Below are 18675 nucleotides of genomic sequence, written 5' to 3'. Positions count from 1 at the left end.
ACTTAATTTCTGCATCTAGTAATCTTGCTTTGACGAAATCTATGTTTATTTTATTTTCTAATGACATTGTTTCTATTGAAGTAATAATTGTGTCATAATTCGAAGGCATAGCGGATAATAGGTAGCATATCTTATCTTCTTCTTGTAAAGTACTGCCTATTCCGTTTAGTTCTGTTATTGATCTATCGAATGTCATGAAGAAATCTTGCAAATTTGTATCTGATGTACATTTTAATGTGATAAGTTTTCTTTTTAAATGTAATTTATTAAAAATACTTTTCCTTTCAAATTGTCTTTCCAAAGCGGTAATCATTTCTAATGCCGTACTACAGTTTCTTATAATTTCTAAATATTTATCGGATATACACTGCACCATTAAAAATTTTGCTGTATTGTTACTCTTTTTAAAATATATGTCATTCTCACCATTGTGATTTTTATCAACTGTATGAATAACTTCTTTTTCTTCTAAAAGCATCGTTAGTCTGAATTTCCAATCGACGAACGAATTGCCCTCCCGCAGGATCGGCAACAATTTTTCCATTTTTATTTCAATTTAGTTATTTTATTATATTTACTTTTGTTTCACTTTTATTTCATCATAATTCGTGGGCTGCGCAGTGGATTTTATTTTTCTTTCTTTCTTTCTTTCTTTCTTTCTTTCTTTCTTTCTTTCTTTCTTTCTTTCTTTCTTTCTTTCTTTCTTTCTTTCTTTCTTTCTTTCTTTCTTTCTTTCTTTCTTTCTTTCTTTCTTTCTTTCTTTCTTTCTTTCTTTCTTTCTTTCTTTCTTTCTTTATTATTATTTAATTTTTTAATATAATAGGATAAAATAAAGTCGCTGTCACTGTCTGTCCTTATGTATGCTTAAATCTTTAAAACTACACAACGGATTTTGAAGCGGTTTTTTAATAGATAGAGGAAATGTTTAAACAAACCATATAGCGCTTAGTTATCGTTGCTAGGCAACCGTTGTTGATTTCGTTGTCGTGAAAATGCAATCGAACATTGTACATTTGAATTGAAATAAAATTAATTTTTAAACAAATAATAATAATAATAATCTCAGGACAATTCACACAGCGCCATCTAGACCTAAGTTAAGCTAGCTAAAGCTTGTGTTATGGGTCCTAGACAACTGATACAAGTACATAGATATTTTTTTTTCGTAAAATCATACATACATACTTATTATACATAGAAAACACCCAGACCGATACAAACAATCGTACTCATGAATACAAATGTTTGTGCCGTGCGAGGAATCGAACCCGCGACCATCGGACGTAAAGCGGTGTGCTAGACCTGAATAGTGTTTAATCAGGAAGGTTTATATTTATAATACATGTACACTCGTGCGAAGCCGGGGTGGGTAGCTGGATCTCTATATAAACTACTAGCTGACCAGAACAGAACTTCGTCTGCATCTCACTTTCTTTGACATTTATCATTACATTTCACCCAATTCAAATTCAAATTCTAAATATCTTTATTCATGTAGGTCTATTACAGACTCTTATGATATGTCACATCTACCGTCAGTTCGAAATGATTTCGAGATGAGAAGAACTGACAGGAAACTCAGCTCGTATTCTTTTCAAATAATAGTGGAAAATGTTTATAATAATACACAGTCATTAAAATTCAAAATTGAGAGAATAGAGTGACCACCAGCATATGCTATCGCAAAGAACAAAAAATTTAATCAGTGTTCACAACCTGAACAGACCAGTCCCCACAAGCAGCACCCGTTCACGAGTATGACGTATGACGTACAATTTACATAATATCTTTTAAAATTATAGCCTCTGTGTTATTCTGATGTATAAGATATATTGTAAAGTTTCTTCAAAATCCATTTAATAGTTTTTGCGTAGAAGAGTAAGACTCCAGATCCATATCCATATATCCAGATCCATACTCACAAACTGTCGCATTTATAATGTTATATGTGCGAAATTTCATACTCCTCCTTCATTTATATAATAAGCAATTTGCCTAAAAAAGGATACAAAGTTTTTGCTTCATGTATTAATACAAAACTTAAAACTATTGAACTCATCATTATAATAAAAAAATAACTATACATTTGTTGTGGGGCAGTTCCACGAGGTGATAGTGGTGAACCGGGACCCGCAGAGCGTGCTCACGTGGGACTTCGACGTGCTCAGGCACGATATTGCGTTCACCGTGTACCGTAGCGAACAAGAGCTGGACCATCCGACACGAGACGACGTCAACTCAGGTGAGCTAATGGAAAGTTAGTGCACAGTGTAGGTTATAATAAAACAAATATCTTCATCGTATTCGAATTCAAAATATCTTTATTCATGTAGATCTATTACAGACTTATGTTATGTCAAATCTACAGTCAGTTCGGAATGATTTTGAGATGAGAAGAACTGACAATTTTACAGATTCATTTAAATTCAAATTTGGGAGAATAGAGTGATCACCAGCGTATGCTATATATATATATATATATATATATAGGTATATATATATATAGGTATATATATATATAGGTATATATATATAGGTATATATATGTGGATATTTTTTTTTCGGAATATTCTAATGCTGTTGGCCGAAGCTAGGGGGCGAGTGCAGATGGCACCAAACCCGCGGAAGGACTTATGGAGCGGCTGAAGGCAAACTCCCGCCTGACAGATACGACTTTAGTCTCAGGGCACCACTAGGGGTTCGAACGTCGGCTCAGGCTGTCGTAATATCGTTCCCCGTTTGAATTGGACGGGGGATCGATCGGAGGGGTATGTGGATATGTAGACTCCTTTATTAGCAAAAATCTAGCAGCGAGCAAGAGCTCGACCATTCGACACGTCACGAGGTTAAGATCAATTCAGCCGTTAATTCCTGGAATTATAACAATTATAAAGACAGATAGATATACTATATCAAAAGTGGTACGTTATTAGTTACATAAAAATATTGCAATGATGGTAGGTCTATGCGTGAGCGTGTCCGGCGGCGGCGAGGACGCGGCCGGAGCACACTCGGTGCTGGAGCAGCGCGGCTGGCGCGAGGGTCACCACTACCACCGCGTGGAGCCCACCCTCGTGTGCCACGACGGCGAGAGTATACAGGTACCAGCCCACCGTACACTGCGGCGCAAGGGACACCACTACCACCGCGTGGAGCCCACCCTCGTGTGCCACGACGGCGAGAGTATACAGGTACCAGCCCACCGTACACTGCGGCGCGAGGGACACCACTACCACCGCGTGGAGCCCACCCTCGTGTGCCACGACGGCGAGAGTATACAGGTACCAGCCCACCGTACACTGCGGCGCGAGGGACACCACTACCACCGCGTGGAGCCCACCCTCGTGTGCCACGACGCGAAGAGTATACAGGGACCAGCCCACCGTACACTGCGGCGCGAGGGACACCACTACCACCGCGTGGAGCCCACCCTCGTGTGCCACGACGTGAAGAGTATACAGGGACCAGCCCACCGTACACTGCGGCGCGGCATAAGGGTCACCACTATCTCCTGATATTAGATTATTGCTACCACAGAGTTTTATTTAGAGTTCTCTTTCTCGTTCGTAGGTAAAGAATATTATACTGTCACTAATCTACCATCACCATTTGTCAATTCTAACTTCTGACTTTCTCCAGTAAAGGGAATAGCGATATCAAAACCAAAAATTCATTCGAGAAACGGCAGTAGGGTTTCCATTTCCCACATTGAATTCAAATAAACCAAGCCACATGTGGGCCTGTCAACTATTGCGTTCACCACAACATTGACAATTAACAATACCCTTTGAGCTACCTAATATGTGATAACAGTCGTTATGTTTTTCTTGGTATATCTACAAAATGGCAATATTTTCACGAATATCTCACATGATGACGTTGAATCTCGCAGGGCTCCCACGTGATGATGGAGTGCGGCAGCTACGTGCTGCAATGGCGCTCCGAACTCCTGGACACCACGCACCGCGCTGCACAGCTGGTCTACTTCCACGAGACTCTCGCCAGCCACCATTACAAGTACGTGATTCCTTTTTATATAGCATAGGGGACAAACAAGCTCGGGCTCACCTGATGGTAAGTGATTACCTCCGCCCATAGGCACCCGCAACACCAGGGTAATCGCAAGTGCGTTGCCGTCTTTTTAAGATCCGTTTTATACTTTTTCTTATCTTCTCGTCTTTCTTGGTATCAATATGATATCGGTTCGGAAATATATTTTATTTTACTCTGTATGTGATACCTATGGCTTAAAAAAATAATAATAAGGGCAACATGACTATTTATATATACTGAACTGCAATAATCCTGAAGGATTCTTTCTCAAAAACATAACCTTCAAAAAACAAACATATTTTTATTCTCCTCAACAAAATGTTTATATCAACATACACTAACTTAACAACAGAAAGAAAGTGTCTACAGACTCCAGAATATTACAGAATACAGATTAATAACATTTTTGTTTTATATTTGTTTATATATATCTTCAACAGCTCCTGAAAAAAAATACAAAGAAAATTTGTAGAGTCTGTAGATACAAGAGGCGGTCTTATCGCTTAAGCGATCTCATCCAGACAACCTTTGGATAGAGAAGAAAAGAAAGAAGGTGGTAGATTCTATTGGATTATTGTATTGAATGAATAGAATAGAATAGAAAATCATTTATTCGATTAAACTTAATTGAAGAACTTTTGAATAGTCACAACAATTTGTTATTTATCTACCACTCGTTCGGAAAGCTGTCTCATCACAAGAAGAACGAGCAAGAAACTTGTGTGTTGCTCTTTTAAATAATACTTGTAAGTTTACATTTACAAGTCGAAATGTGTGAATACAAACTACCAACAAGCACTAATTTTTGGGTCAAATATAAATATGCAATAAAATAAATCAGTCGTAGTGATAAGAGCAGACCAGTCCCTACAAGCAGCACTCCTTCACGAGTATGACGGATGAGCCAGCCATCACTGCGCTCGACCATATTTTAGGGAGCCCAAAGACCCGGCCCACCACGCCGCCACATATCTGGACATTTCAGTGAGCATGACTACTCATTCCACTCGACCACGTCACAGCTACAAAAATTACTATATGGTAGTTACAGTATTCGCACTTTACATGAGGATGCATGCGGCAATCAATACAAAAGCCGCTACGCTATCATATATCAAGAAAGCAGTATGAAAAATAAATTATAACGTTGTCCGCAAATAAACTTATACTTGCTATATATTGCTATTATCTATTAATTCATCTATCCTATAATAGGCTTTTCTACATAACATTTGTTTAATATAAAATTTGAATTGCCTCTCTGTAAGATTTAGCGTAGATTCTGGCAGTTTATTATAGAATCTTACCATAAAATGAATATATTGTATAGTAGTAATAGAATACTATGCTGGTATAGCAGTGGGGGTTGGTAGGATGAGGCTGAAGTAAGGTCAGATAGTCTAACGTGGCGAATTTACCAGGTATTCACAATTTGTATTTTGAGGCATGAGCATTTGATGGTCGACAAGACGTAGTACATAATTTCGAATAGGATAACTATTTCCTACTTCTCTCCTTCAAATAGGTAACCTGTGCAATTATGACTTTGTTTAAAATACCATCCTGATCATCTGGATGAATGGCGGTCCTCCACAGTGCGGTTTTCTAGAAACTTTTTGCCACGCACAACCACATTGTGGAATCACCTTCCAGCAATGGTATTTCCGAACCGATACGATATTGAAACCTTCAAGAAAAGAGCTTATTCCTTTTTAAAAGGCCGACAACGTACTTGCAATTCCCCTGGTGTTGCGGGTGCTCATGGGCGGCGGTATTCACTTACCATCAGGTGAGCCGCATGCTCGTTTGTCACCTGTGTTATAAAATATGTGGAATATATAAAAATATAATATTTAATAATAATATCTCTGAACAATTCAAACAGCGCCATCTAGTACCAAGTTAAGTGGAACTTGTGTTATGGGAACTAGATAACTGATAGATATACTCAGATACATTTTTTTGCAAATACATAATATATTAGAAAACATCAATTATACTCATAAATACAAATGTTTGTACCGTGAGAGGAATCGAACACTTGACAATTGAAAGTGTGTTAAACCGTTAAATCACAGAGGTCGTCATTTTAAATATATAATAACAAAGTCAATTGTGTCCTTTTATATATAATATTATTGTACAATAAAGTATTACAAACAAACAAACAATGTTTTCACACATGTCGCAATTTCAACTTATATTTCGTCATGTACATTATAGAAAACAGTAATGTAATATTACCTTGTTGCGTATGTGCAGGGGTTCGATGTCGAGCTTGCAGTCCGGTACGAGTGGGTTCTCATGCCTGAGTGGCAAGTCGGCTGCGAGTTCCTGTCCATCGCGGTGATGGCCGCCATCGGCGCCCGCGCCGAACCCGCCACTGTCGCCACCCCCGCCACTGTCGCCACAGTCGTCACACTCGTCAACTTCGCCACCTACGGCACCGTCGCCACCACTATACAGCTAAGCGTCAGCATTAGTTTGTTTTTGGCTACGCTACTATTGATGACGTGGTTCACCATTATATATGAACCGACGTTTCTGTCTATTGCTAATATTCAGATTTAAAATATATGATAAAGTAATTATCACCTAATAATTACATTATTTATTAAAAATAACAAGGGCCGTTCAAGTATTATGTAAGCAGATTTATTACAATTATTTACCCCCCCCCCTCACCCCATTCCTCTTGTAAACAAAAGTAAGCAAAGCTCTTACCCCCTCCCCCAATGTTTACATAAACATTTTACAATTAATTTATTGTTTTTTAGCAAAGACAATGTGAGGGTTGCCATTACTGTAAATAAGTAAAGAACTACCGATGACGTAATCTTCATCTAGACTCCCCTACACCCCATGTCATCCAAAATAAGCAAAGTAAAGTGCTTACGTAATACTTGAACGACCCCATAGTGAAACAAATGAAAATTATATTCTAAATATAATAATATATCTCGAATATATATGACCAGTCTCAAATTGGGTGCAAATGTGGACAAAAAATAATACTTTTTGAAAACTGACACAGTAATTGAATATATGAAATATTTATACATATATTACTACATATTTAAGAACGTCATTAGATACTATTACATTTCCTCTCAATGTCTTTATTGCCACAAAACAAATGTGGTAATGTAGCATACGTCCCGCCTTAGTAAGCGGATATCATAGCTTAACTATAATTATTAATAAATTACTATTAAATACAATATAGCTTTGTCCTATAGAGATATAAATCTTTCGCAAGAAATTCTCTAAATAATAATAAAAATCTTTACAAAATAAGTTACGTGATTTAAAAGAATATTTAATATGATGATTTATACCTAATTTCATACCATTTTCAAAAATGGCAAGGGGTGGCAAATTTTTAGTATGCCAATTGTGATTTTTTAAACAGATCTGAAGTCTAAATCTTTATGTTGTCTCGGACACGATCTGTTAATTATTAGAGAAAAAATATAGTTAAATAATATCTAAGAACAATAAATCTTAGTTTAAATTACCTACAATATATTTCTTCTATTTTTTAAACTAAATATATTATAGAAATTAATCATTGTTAGTGACGATTGGATACGATCTGATAATACAAATATTTATGTAGATTGCAACACTGTAATTTTATTTGCCAATGCAATTTATAGGTTATGAGTTATGTCAGGGTTTTATAAAGCAATACTGCTGTAAAAATATATGTGAATGATATTTTTATTAACAATCAAAGTAGTTAAACAAAAATTAAAAACATTAGTCTCTTAGTAAGCTACAAAAAACTTATTAAAGATGGCGCCACTATGTTATAACGTAAAAAAACAGCCATTAATGAGTTAAGAAGGACTTACACTCAATGCGTTATGGCATGGTGTGTGACAGTAAAGCAAGTTACTAAAATAAAAGTCATTTACGAAGATTTTATATAATATAAAATATACTAGCTGTCCCGGCAAACGTTGTTTTGCCTTAAAATAAAAAAAAATATTAGGGGTGGACTACCCTAATATTTAGATGATGAAAAATAGATGTTGGCCGATTCTCAGACCTACTCAATACGCTCATAAAATCATGAGAATCGGTCAAGCCGTTTCGGAGGAGTATGGGAACGAAAACTGTGACACGAGAATTTTATATATAAGATATATTATTTGTAGGAAATGGTGACAGTTGTAATATTATATTAATCTAAATTAATCATAAAAATCTAATATTACACTAATGTAAATACATTCAAATATTGAAAGTCACTTGCACCATGCCACAGCGTATGGACTATAAGTCCTTTTACATATTATTCCATTAAGTTTGACAGCAGTTTGAGGCATTTGTTCTTGCCTTACGGAACTTGTATTGAATTGTTTTAAGGCCTGCTATATAACAGTTTATAACAGTCTACACTTATTGGTTATAACCCAAGCATAATGACCATAACTTTGTGTATATTTACATACTTGTCTTTTTTTATCGAATGGATAAATGTTCAAAAGATAGAGATAGAGATCTCCAGAGGTGTGAGGAGTAGTGTGTGGGATTTACCCATTAAAAAACCACACGGTGCACCTAGCAGCGCCATTGCCGGAGTTGCTAGAACGCGTAGCATTCTGCAGCGACTTTGGCCGCGTTGTTTATCCTGTAGAAGGTGTAGGAGTGGCCCTATCTCGTATATCTAACCTAGAATACTGCTTACAATAGTGATTGAACATCTCAATACGGTTCAGTGATACTACAGTTACTTTTCTCATAATAGAATCTGTTCTTTCTCTTTTTAATATTCGGTGTAGTATAGTAAAGAAAAAAAAATACAATGGAACTAGATACTAGCTATTTTGCCTAAATTAAAACAGTGTTGGCAGTAGAATGCAATGATTTATACAAATATAGAATTGATCTAGAAATTATTAAAAATTACAGTATATTAAATATTATGCAGAGTGGAATTTAATATTACTATTGTTTAGTAATGGTAGACTTAGATTATATATATATATAAATATATGCAATCTGTTTTTCTATACGTATCATATTTAAAAGTTTTTCAACCGTTGTGGAGACACAAATAAAAAAAACTATTAATTTCAGTTATTTCTTTAGTATATATACAGTTGATTCTATAAAAAGAAATGCCAAATGTTTACTAAATATGCTACGTATAAAATACATCTTAACGTAATACAGCAAACTGTAGCGTATGCTAAAAATAACAAAGTCTATTTTTCTTTATATAGATAAATATATGTAATATAATTAAAGATTAGAAATTATGTACGTACTGAAATCACTCGCAAACTATTCTTATATATGACTAGCTGATCCCACGAACTTTATTTTTCTAAAATAAAAGTAGCCTAAGATACTCCTTATTACCTGCCAAAAAAATGTCTCGTCAAAATAGGTCCAGCCATTTCAGAGATTAGCCGGAACAAACAGACAGACAGACAAAAATTGTAAAAAATGTTATTTTGGTGTCTGTACCGTATTTATATTAATATGCATGTAGTAAAAAATGGTTATTTCAATATTACAAACAGACACTCCAATTTTGGTATATATATTTGATATACGGCTACCAAGTCATATAGTGGTTAAAATTGGACCCTAATGTTTTTTTTAACATTATTTACCATTGTCAAAGACTATACATCTACGCGTGTGTACATACAACCATACATGATAATGTATGTAGTGATTTTTTAAATTTTGTGTGTGTTTTTTATGCATTAATATTTTTTTTTCATTATGCTATCCTTCTCTATATAAACAATAAGTGTGCGAAATTTTATACTCTCTGTCTGTCAAATTTTTGAACAAAGGTGTACAAAGTTTTTTGTTCACATATCAAAATATATATAATAATGAATGTATATATGTAAATATAGTCGGTTAAATAGAAAAATGGCACTATTCAAAATGTACATTACTTACATTCTTTTAAAGTTTTTTTTTTATTTATTTTAATTATTTTTCCCTTTAAAGTTTTAAATTTACACAGAAGAATAAATAATTTTAAAAGTATTTCGATAATGATTAAGACGGCGTGGTTAATTTAATTGACTTATATAAAACGTACTTATATAATATGTTTCTCTCACTTTAATCTTTTAGTTGCAAATATTTTATTCTACATCTGTGAAATAGAGAAAATCAATATATTTTTTTTTATTTAATTTATTTCGACAAACTTGGCTGTCATATATTTGATGTTTGCGAGTGATGGAAGTAGATCAGTCGGCGGCCAAAAGTGTATTGCTCAGGGTACCGTATGTTTAAGGTGTTTACAAACGCGTCGGGTACAAACATTTGTGTTAGGTGTTAGCACTTAGATCGGGAACTCGTATATAGACAAGCAAGTATATAATGGTAATACATATGTATTGTTTATTTTGACAGCCTCGGTGGTCTAGCGATTTAGCACACTGCTTTTTCAGATGGTTGTGGGTTCGATTCCTCGCACGCAAACATTTGTATCCATGAGTATGATTGTTTGTATCGGCCTGGGTGTTCTCTATGTATAGTAAGTATTTACCAAAAATATCTAAGTATTTATATCAGTTGTCTAGTACCCATAACACAAGGTTTGCGTACCATGGGACTAGATGGCGCTGTGTTAACTGTTCAGGTATATTTTTTTATTTTTTTTTTTAAATAATAAACCATATGTTATTTCCACTGTTGAACACGTTTACAAAAATAATATTTAGGCCAGTATTCAACATTATTGAAGTGTTTAAAACAAAATTAAAAATATATACTACTTTTAATATGATATTAAATATTACTGCAAACTATACCTGTATACGGATCCCGAACTAATGACGCTATAGCTTGTGTGTCACCAAGTTATGTAGTTATATGTTATATCAGAAAGGAATAAAAAATATATGTATTCATATAAAATATTATTAACCATATGTCAAATTATTATATACTAGCTGATCCACGCACCTTCATCTGCATCACATTCACTTGATATTTATCATTATACTAGCTTTTGCCCGCGGCTTCGCTCGCGTTAATTTATCCCCTAAGGGGTGGAATATAGGAAAATTCTTTCTTAGGAGATGCCTACGTCATAGTAGCTTTATATATGCAAAGTCTCAGCCCGATCGATTTAAAATTGACAAAGTTTCATCCCCTGTTTTATGCCCTTGGGGGTAGAATTAATCAAAATCCTTTCTTAGCGGATGCCTACGTCATAACATCTACCTGCATGTCAAATTTCAGCCCGATCCGTCCAGTGGTTTGGGCTGTGCGTTGATAGATTACTATGTCAGTCAGTCAGTCACCTTTGAGTTATGTATATATATTTAGATTTCGCCCAATTTACATATATTTTTAAATTATAGCCTATATTCTTTAGCTTTATACATATTCTGATGTATAAGCTATATTACTGTAAAATTTCATTAAAATCCGTTCAGTAGTTTCTGCGTGAAAGACTAACAAACATCCATCCAACTGTCCATCCATATTCACTAACTTAAGTATTGTTCGACAGTATTGTTCTGGTTGAATATATAGTTTTTTTTTATGAATGATAATGGAATGATGCACCCGCCTGCGCTAACGGTTTACGCTGGCGGGGCACCAGTGGAGAATGATAAGATGAGCATGAGGTCAGGTCAGTTAGCCCATCACGACAAATTCACCAGGACCATAACATTTATCATGATGGTTTCCAGGGGGAACCGCGTGGAGGTCAACCTGACATGGTACATTGCTAGCAATAAAGTCATCAGTCCTAATTACTAATAATCCCCTTTCCTCTTTATATATATTATGTATGTATTAAAAGTCAAAGTGTATGTCTATCTGTTACCTAGTACAGTGCATGCTCTGTTTAGTTTGAAACTAGATGGCGCTGTGAGTTATATTAATTAATTGTAACTATATAACTTGGTGTTACACATTGTTTACGTAAGTACAGTGCGTAATGAAGGTACCTCAATATTTGAGAATGTATGTGTCACCATTGTGCAGACATATCCAGGTGTAAGTTTAGGTTTACAAAAAATCCAAACTTTGATAGCCAATTAAATTTAAACATTAATAAGTTGAATTTAGGGTACAGTTTTAAATGAATGTAATTGACAAGAACATGTTTGTATTTAATACAATCTGTTAATATTATTATTTATATAGTAAACTACCTACTCGCCCCGGCTTCGCACATGTATTATACATATAAACCTTGCTCTTGAATCTCTCTATCTATTAAAAGGAAACCGTTTCATAATCCGTTGCGTAGTTTTAAAGATTTAAGCATACATAGGGACGGACAGACAGCGACAGCGACTTTGTTTTATACTGTATAATAATGATGAACATTTGTGTCCAAAACTCAATCAGGATTGGCTTTTAACGAACTATTCTAATTCTGTTGGTAGCAGCTGGCCATTACAGCTTTACCGGACGATAGAGGGCGAGTGCAGATGACACTCCAAACCGGAAGAAACTTTGATGCGGCTACAGGCCAATTCCTTTATGACGGATACGATTTTAGTCTGATGGTACCATTAGGGGTTCGAACCTCGGCTCAGACCGTCGTAATTTCGATCCCCGTTTGAATTGGACTGGCGATCGATGGGGTTTTAAATCGGTGATCTATGCTTACATCTGTATAGGTCTATGTGAATATATCACTTATTTTTTCAATTTACATATAATAAATGAATGTAAATAATATATGACAGTAGTTTCTGTGCGTATAGTACATATATATGTATATTATTATAGAAAATTATCAAACTATTGTAAATAATATTGTGAATACAGATAATCGTTACTTACAAAAATCTAATTTTAATATAAACATATCTATAAACCTACAAACTTCTGCATAACAATGTTAAAACATCTTACAATGTCTGATTTCTCTATTGAGGTATTGCTGTCTTGCTCTTACTGATTACTTTCCTCGTTTGAAAGAAAGTGACAAAACACTATTATAGATAAAATTTGTTAAGTGAATGAGGTTATATAGAAATGAAGATGCTGCTTAGGAATATATTAGCAGATGCTCTATCTATATCTACGTATACGCTAGGTATAAAAACGTCTAGTGTAGGGCTATAAATGCATTATAATCTATTGTTAGGTGTCTAAGGCCACTGGTATACAGTCGGTTGTCCGGTTACCCGATTCCAGCGAATAGTCATATGAACTATTGGCGTATCTCAGGAGTTTATATTTAGACGCTGTAGTACTACAGCCGGCCGCACAAATATAGTCGATTTTGTCATATATAGGGCGTAAACGATGCAGAGGTGATACACCCAGGGTCCTATAAGGTAGTCCTTATTGGGCTCCAGCCCGCGTACGGCCTCGAGAAGCAACCGTTCGGTACTCATGCCTTACGTCCGTGAAAACTCTAGAGTTTAGTTGTTTACGCTGCCTCAGGCAAACTCGTCTGCGTTTATCATTGATGTTCAGATACTATTAACACTACGACCAATGGTATTGGAACCCGATATAGAAGCCTTTATATAATAACCTTGTAAGAACGATACAGCTTTGTACTTCAATTTGAACCAGTAGTTTCTGAGAGCGCGTTCAACCACACAAGCTCTTTAACTTTATGTATTAGTGGATAGCTTATGGTAGCTGTTCCCTATCGGATGGGCCGTAACTTTGTTTGACACCATTAGGGTATAAGAAATCGGAATTACCTACTGTATATGAGTGGCCTAACTAGTGTTAGCTTACATCGTAATAATGCATGAATGTCCAATGATAAGAAACGAGTCCATCTAAAAGGACGTATCACGGACGAGTTGTCAATGCAATATGACTTGACCGGAGTTGTGATTAAGCTCATTTTTCCTAGTATTACACTTATCATGATAAATCAATTATTTTCCAATTAACGTAATGTATTCGACGCTAAATGAAAATATATTTGACTAGTATTAAACGGAATTATTTTTTTGATAATAAAATTGTACACAGTAATGTGTTTTAGTAGATTTTTTAGTATTTCAACGACTCCAAAAAAAGGAGAAGTTCTCAATTCGACTGTATTTTTTAATGTTTGTTCCTTCATTAGTACTTTTTATAAACCTATTTGGAAAAACTTTTTTGTCTCAGTCAGTCTCAGTCTCAAAAAAAAGGGACCAATCTGAAAGTACAGGTACTTTCATATTGGTCCCTTTTTTTAAGATTTCGGAGTCGGTTTTTTTTTATTCTTTTTTATGTTTGTACTACTTTAATTTAGTTTTACCTACTTAATAGAGATTTTACGATATTATTAGATTAATTTTTAAGTTTCTTTTCATAGATATGTAGGTTGGAAGCGCGTATAGATCTATGTATGTACATTTAGATAGAAACAAATTATTATATTTCTATTGCCGTTCAAGGAATTGTTAATGTTTAGAGGTTACGTTCAAAATGGAAACAATTACCCGTTGATTTAAAATAGTTTTTTTTTTTTAAATCAACGGGTATAATTTAAAAAAAAAACTATTTTTAAGTATCAATGTGCTTTTTTTATAATAAGACTCGTGCAATAATACATATAATTGAATATTTTCAACGATCTGATGTGATTAATTTTACTATAAAAACATTAAAATAAATTTTTCAACGTATAATTACTGCAAATTTATGGAATAAGTTACAAATAAGTACATTATATATGATATATAATATAATTTTAAAATATGTATTGTTTTATACAATGTGTATTAAATATTACTTTGATGAGAAATATATGGTTGGCTCTTATTTAGTAAGAATCTGTTGGCAAGTTTACAAAATTCTTAGTGGTATTGTTTAGCATAAATATTGCAAATGTCTTATAAACAGAAAGTATACAATTTTTTTAGTAGTATTGTTTAGCATAAACATTGCAAATGTCTTATAAACAGAAAGTTTACAAATATTTTAGTAGTGTTGTTTAGCATAAACATTGCAAATGTCTTATAAACAGAAAGGTTACAATTTTTTTAGTAATATTGTTTAGCATAAACATTGCAAATGTCTTATAAACAGAAAGTTTACAAAGATTTTAGTAGTCTTGTCTAGTATAAAAATTGCAAATGTCTTATAAACAGAAAGGTTACAATTTTTTTAGTAGTATTGTTTAGCATAAACATTGCAAATGTCTTATAAACAGAAAGTTTACTAATTTTTTAGTAGTCTTGTATAGCATAAAAATTGCAAACAGAAAGGTTACAATTTTTTTAGTAGTATTGTTTAGCATAATCATTGCAAATGTCTTATAAACAGAAAGTTTACTAATTTTTTAGTAGTATTGTTTAGCATAAACATTGCAAATGTCTTATAAAAAGAAAGTTTATAAATTTCTTTGTAGAACAGTCTTGTGTTGCATGAAAATAGCAAAAGTCTTATAAATAAATCCAATTTAAATATCGGTATATCAGAATTTTCAATTTAATTATATTTGTTTATATTATTGTCGAATACGGTACTAATAAATGTTATTTATACGTATAGAGACACATAAGAACAATAAACTTAATGTTAGTAGAATTTATTGAATATTGAAATAAACATCTCAACAAACATATCTTTTGTATTTTTTTAATTTATTTATAAAGAAGAGATGTAAAGGGAGGGGACGCCCTAAGAAAAGATGGATGGATTGTGTGAAAGATGATATGAATAAAAGAAGAGTATGTTTAGATATGACGACCGATAGAGAGCAGTGGAAGAGAATGACATACTGCGCCGACCACAAATAATGGGATAAAGGCACGGCAATGATGATGGCAATGGTGATTTATAAACTAGCGACTTCCTCCGCGTGGAATTTAACGTCATTTTTCTAAAATAAAAGTAGCCTATGTTACTCCTTATTACATCAGCTACCTGCCATAAAAAAGTCCCGTCAAAATTGGTCCAGCCATTTCAGAGATTAGACGGAACAAACAGATAGACAGACAAAAATTGTAAAAAAAAAATTTTGTGTATGTACCCTATTTATATTCATATGCATGTAGTAAAAAACGGTTATTACAATATTACAAACAGACACTACAATTTTATTTATATGTATATACTATTATATATGTATTATACATATAAACTTTCCTCTAGAATCACTCAAAACCGCTTCAAAATCCGTTGCGTAGTTTTAAAGATTTAAGCATACATAGGGACGGATAGCGACAGCGACTTTAGTTTATACTATGTAATGATATTAATGATAAGATTATTGATTTAAAAATAGAAAGAAAGAAGGAAGGAGAACACCAAGACACCAAGAAGATTAAGGAAACAGCGTGAAGGTCAACCTGACGTGGTACATTGCTAGCAATGGGTTTATAAGTCCATATTACATGTAATATATTCCCTTCAGAAATATACATTGACATACACAGTCGAACTAAAAATATTTAAATATTTCTATCATTTACATATTGTCGGCCTCAGTGGTCTAGTGGTTGTAGCACACCGCTTTATCATGGTCGCGGTTCGATAACTCGCATGGTACAAACATTTGTACTTATGAGTTTGATTGTTTGTATCGGTCTGGGTGTTTTCTATCTATATGTACGTATTTACAAAAAAATATCTAAGTATTTATATCAGTTGTCTAATACCCTTTGCTTTTTGCCACGCTCAACCTTGTGGAATCAACTTATTATTGGGAAGTTATAGAAATGATACGTCGATGCAGCAGTACTTTATTTTATTACTTTTTCAAATTACACTCCACATAAATTGCGTCGCTGTACATTCACGTATGGAAGTCTCAGTCGCCTCGAACAAAAAAAGAGTACCCCGCTCCCTTCTTGTTCCCAGCCTCTTTATCTCTATTCCTATTGGTGGCTGCATAATCGTGACACCACCAACATCACGTGACTCGCTATGGTTTTAAATTTGAAATGTAAGTAACAAATTAGTCAACTGACTGTTCTTTATGATTGAAGCTAACATTGTAACCGATATGATATTGAAACCTTCAAGAAAAGAGCTTATTCCTTTTTAAAAGGCATTTTTGCAGTTCCCCTGTGTGTGAATACAGTAATCCTTTACCACCAGGTGAGCCGCATGCTTGTTTGTCCCCTATGTTATAAAAAAAAACACCATAACACAAGCTCTGCTTAGCTTGGGACTAGATTTCGCTGTGTGAATTGTCCAGGGGGCGTATTATGAACTCTTTAAAATCCAGTCAGTTTCCAGGCAGTTCAGTTTACGGCCTTAAACTGAATTGTTCTTTTTCGTATTATGAGGGTCCAAATTCAAACCGTATTCTGCCTGGATAGTTTGTCTCTGGCTGGTTAGTGGATTTTCTCGCGCTGCGTTCGGATACGCATACATTCGTTGCAACGTTAAGTTGAGTTTTTGTGTGTCACTTTTTGGACAAAATATTAATTAAATAAATGTAAATTAAATATAGAAAACAGTAATTAAGATACAATGGTAGAATTTGTGTAATATACAAAAATATTCCAGACAGTTTTATTGTCTTTTTTAATAATTCCGATTTATTTGTAAAAAATATTTTCATTGTAATATCCAAACGAACTTTGTGCATCTACTTAAAATTCCGCGCAAAGTAATGTACAATTTGAAACTTAGCCTTTCCATGACTTTATACGCAAGTTAAATTTAATAATTCAATTATTGTGAAAAATATACCTAATGTAACGTAAGTATTCCTAACATTTTCTTAGTAATGTTTTTTTAAAATGATGCAAATATTTAACTGTTTATATTTGTATATTTATCTAACTAAATTGTATGTAGATCACGGACTGAAACCCCTCGCCAACGTTGTGTATCGTACCGGTAATTTAAAATTATATGGGATTTTTAAAATCCCATAGGGAAATGGCAAATGGCTTTAATAAGTCCGCCCAAGAATACCATACCAATCGCTTGTGTGAGGACGTCGCTCAACAATTAAACTCCTTAGGAAAAGGGGGTTTTAAAGACTGGAAAGGATTGTCAAGTTTAAGCGTTATAAGGTAACCATCTGAATTTTAATTTATTTCATTTAATAGGAATCTCAGTAAAATCTGAAATACATGTATCTATGCAAATAAATTGAAGTATCTGTTTGTAATATTGAAGTTCACCAGTAACAACAGCTTTTCAGTAAATGCATACATATATAAGGTAAGATAAATGAAATTAAAAAAAATATATATTTGTCTGTCCGTTTGTTCTTGCTAATCTTTGAAACAGCTGGACCAAATTTGAGGGATACTTTCACTGTCATATGTAATGAGTTGTGTAAAGGAGTAACAAGTTGCTTTTATTTGAGATATTTTATTTATTTTAACAAAAACTAGGTATGCCATATGGACAAAGTCATAGGTAATAACTAGTATATAATAAAATTATCATATCCCTTTAATTATAACTTAAAAGACATAAATAATTACCTATATCATTTATTATAAAAACAAATAATTAAAACATTGACCTATTAACAATATTATTATTTATAAATGTTTCAATTTCTTAGTTCCACAACTAAACAACATGGGTTTGTCTAGCAGCTAGACCTTCATTTAGTTCTCCATAAGAACTCAAAGTACATGTAGGCATCTAAATCTTAGAAGCCCAATTGTGCTCTCAATGATATTCCATGTTCTTACAGTGTAATATGCTTCTTGTGGTCCTGGTATAGCATTTGAGATG

The 18675-nt window shown here is 33.7% G+C and overlaps 1 protein-coding gene across 1 annotated transcript in view; it reads left to right on the top strand.

The window, feature by feature from the left end:
* Positions 1–6655, top strand: part of LOC131846859 (protein real-time-like) — a 39153-nt gene extending 32498 nt beyond the window's left edge. Inside the window, exons 9-12 of the mRNA XM_059196275.1 lie at positions 2101–2242; positions 2962–3101; positions 3893–4017; positions 6316–6655. Coding sequence (XP_059052258.1) covers positions 2101–2242; positions 2962–3101; positions 3893–4017; positions 6316–6403 — 495 coding nt within the window. The 3' untranslated portion in view covers positions 6404–6655. The remainder of the gene's footprint in view (positions 1–2100; positions 2243–2961; positions 3102–3892; positions 4018–6315) is intronic.
* Positions 6656–18675: the final 12020 nt, after the last annotated feature.

This window comes from Achroia grisella, unplaced genomic scaffold (assembly GCF_030625045.1).
Source record: "Achroia grisella isolate CSIRO2021 unplaced genomic scaffold, CSIRO_AGI_Agris_v1 utg512, whole genome shotgun sequence".
Lineage (NCBI taxonomy): Eukaryota > Metazoa > Arthropoda > Insecta > Lepidoptera > Pyralidae > Achroia > Achroia grisella.
The sequence above is the reverse complement of the archived record's forward strand: the minus strand, read 5'-3'. Positions and strand labels throughout refer to the sequence as shown.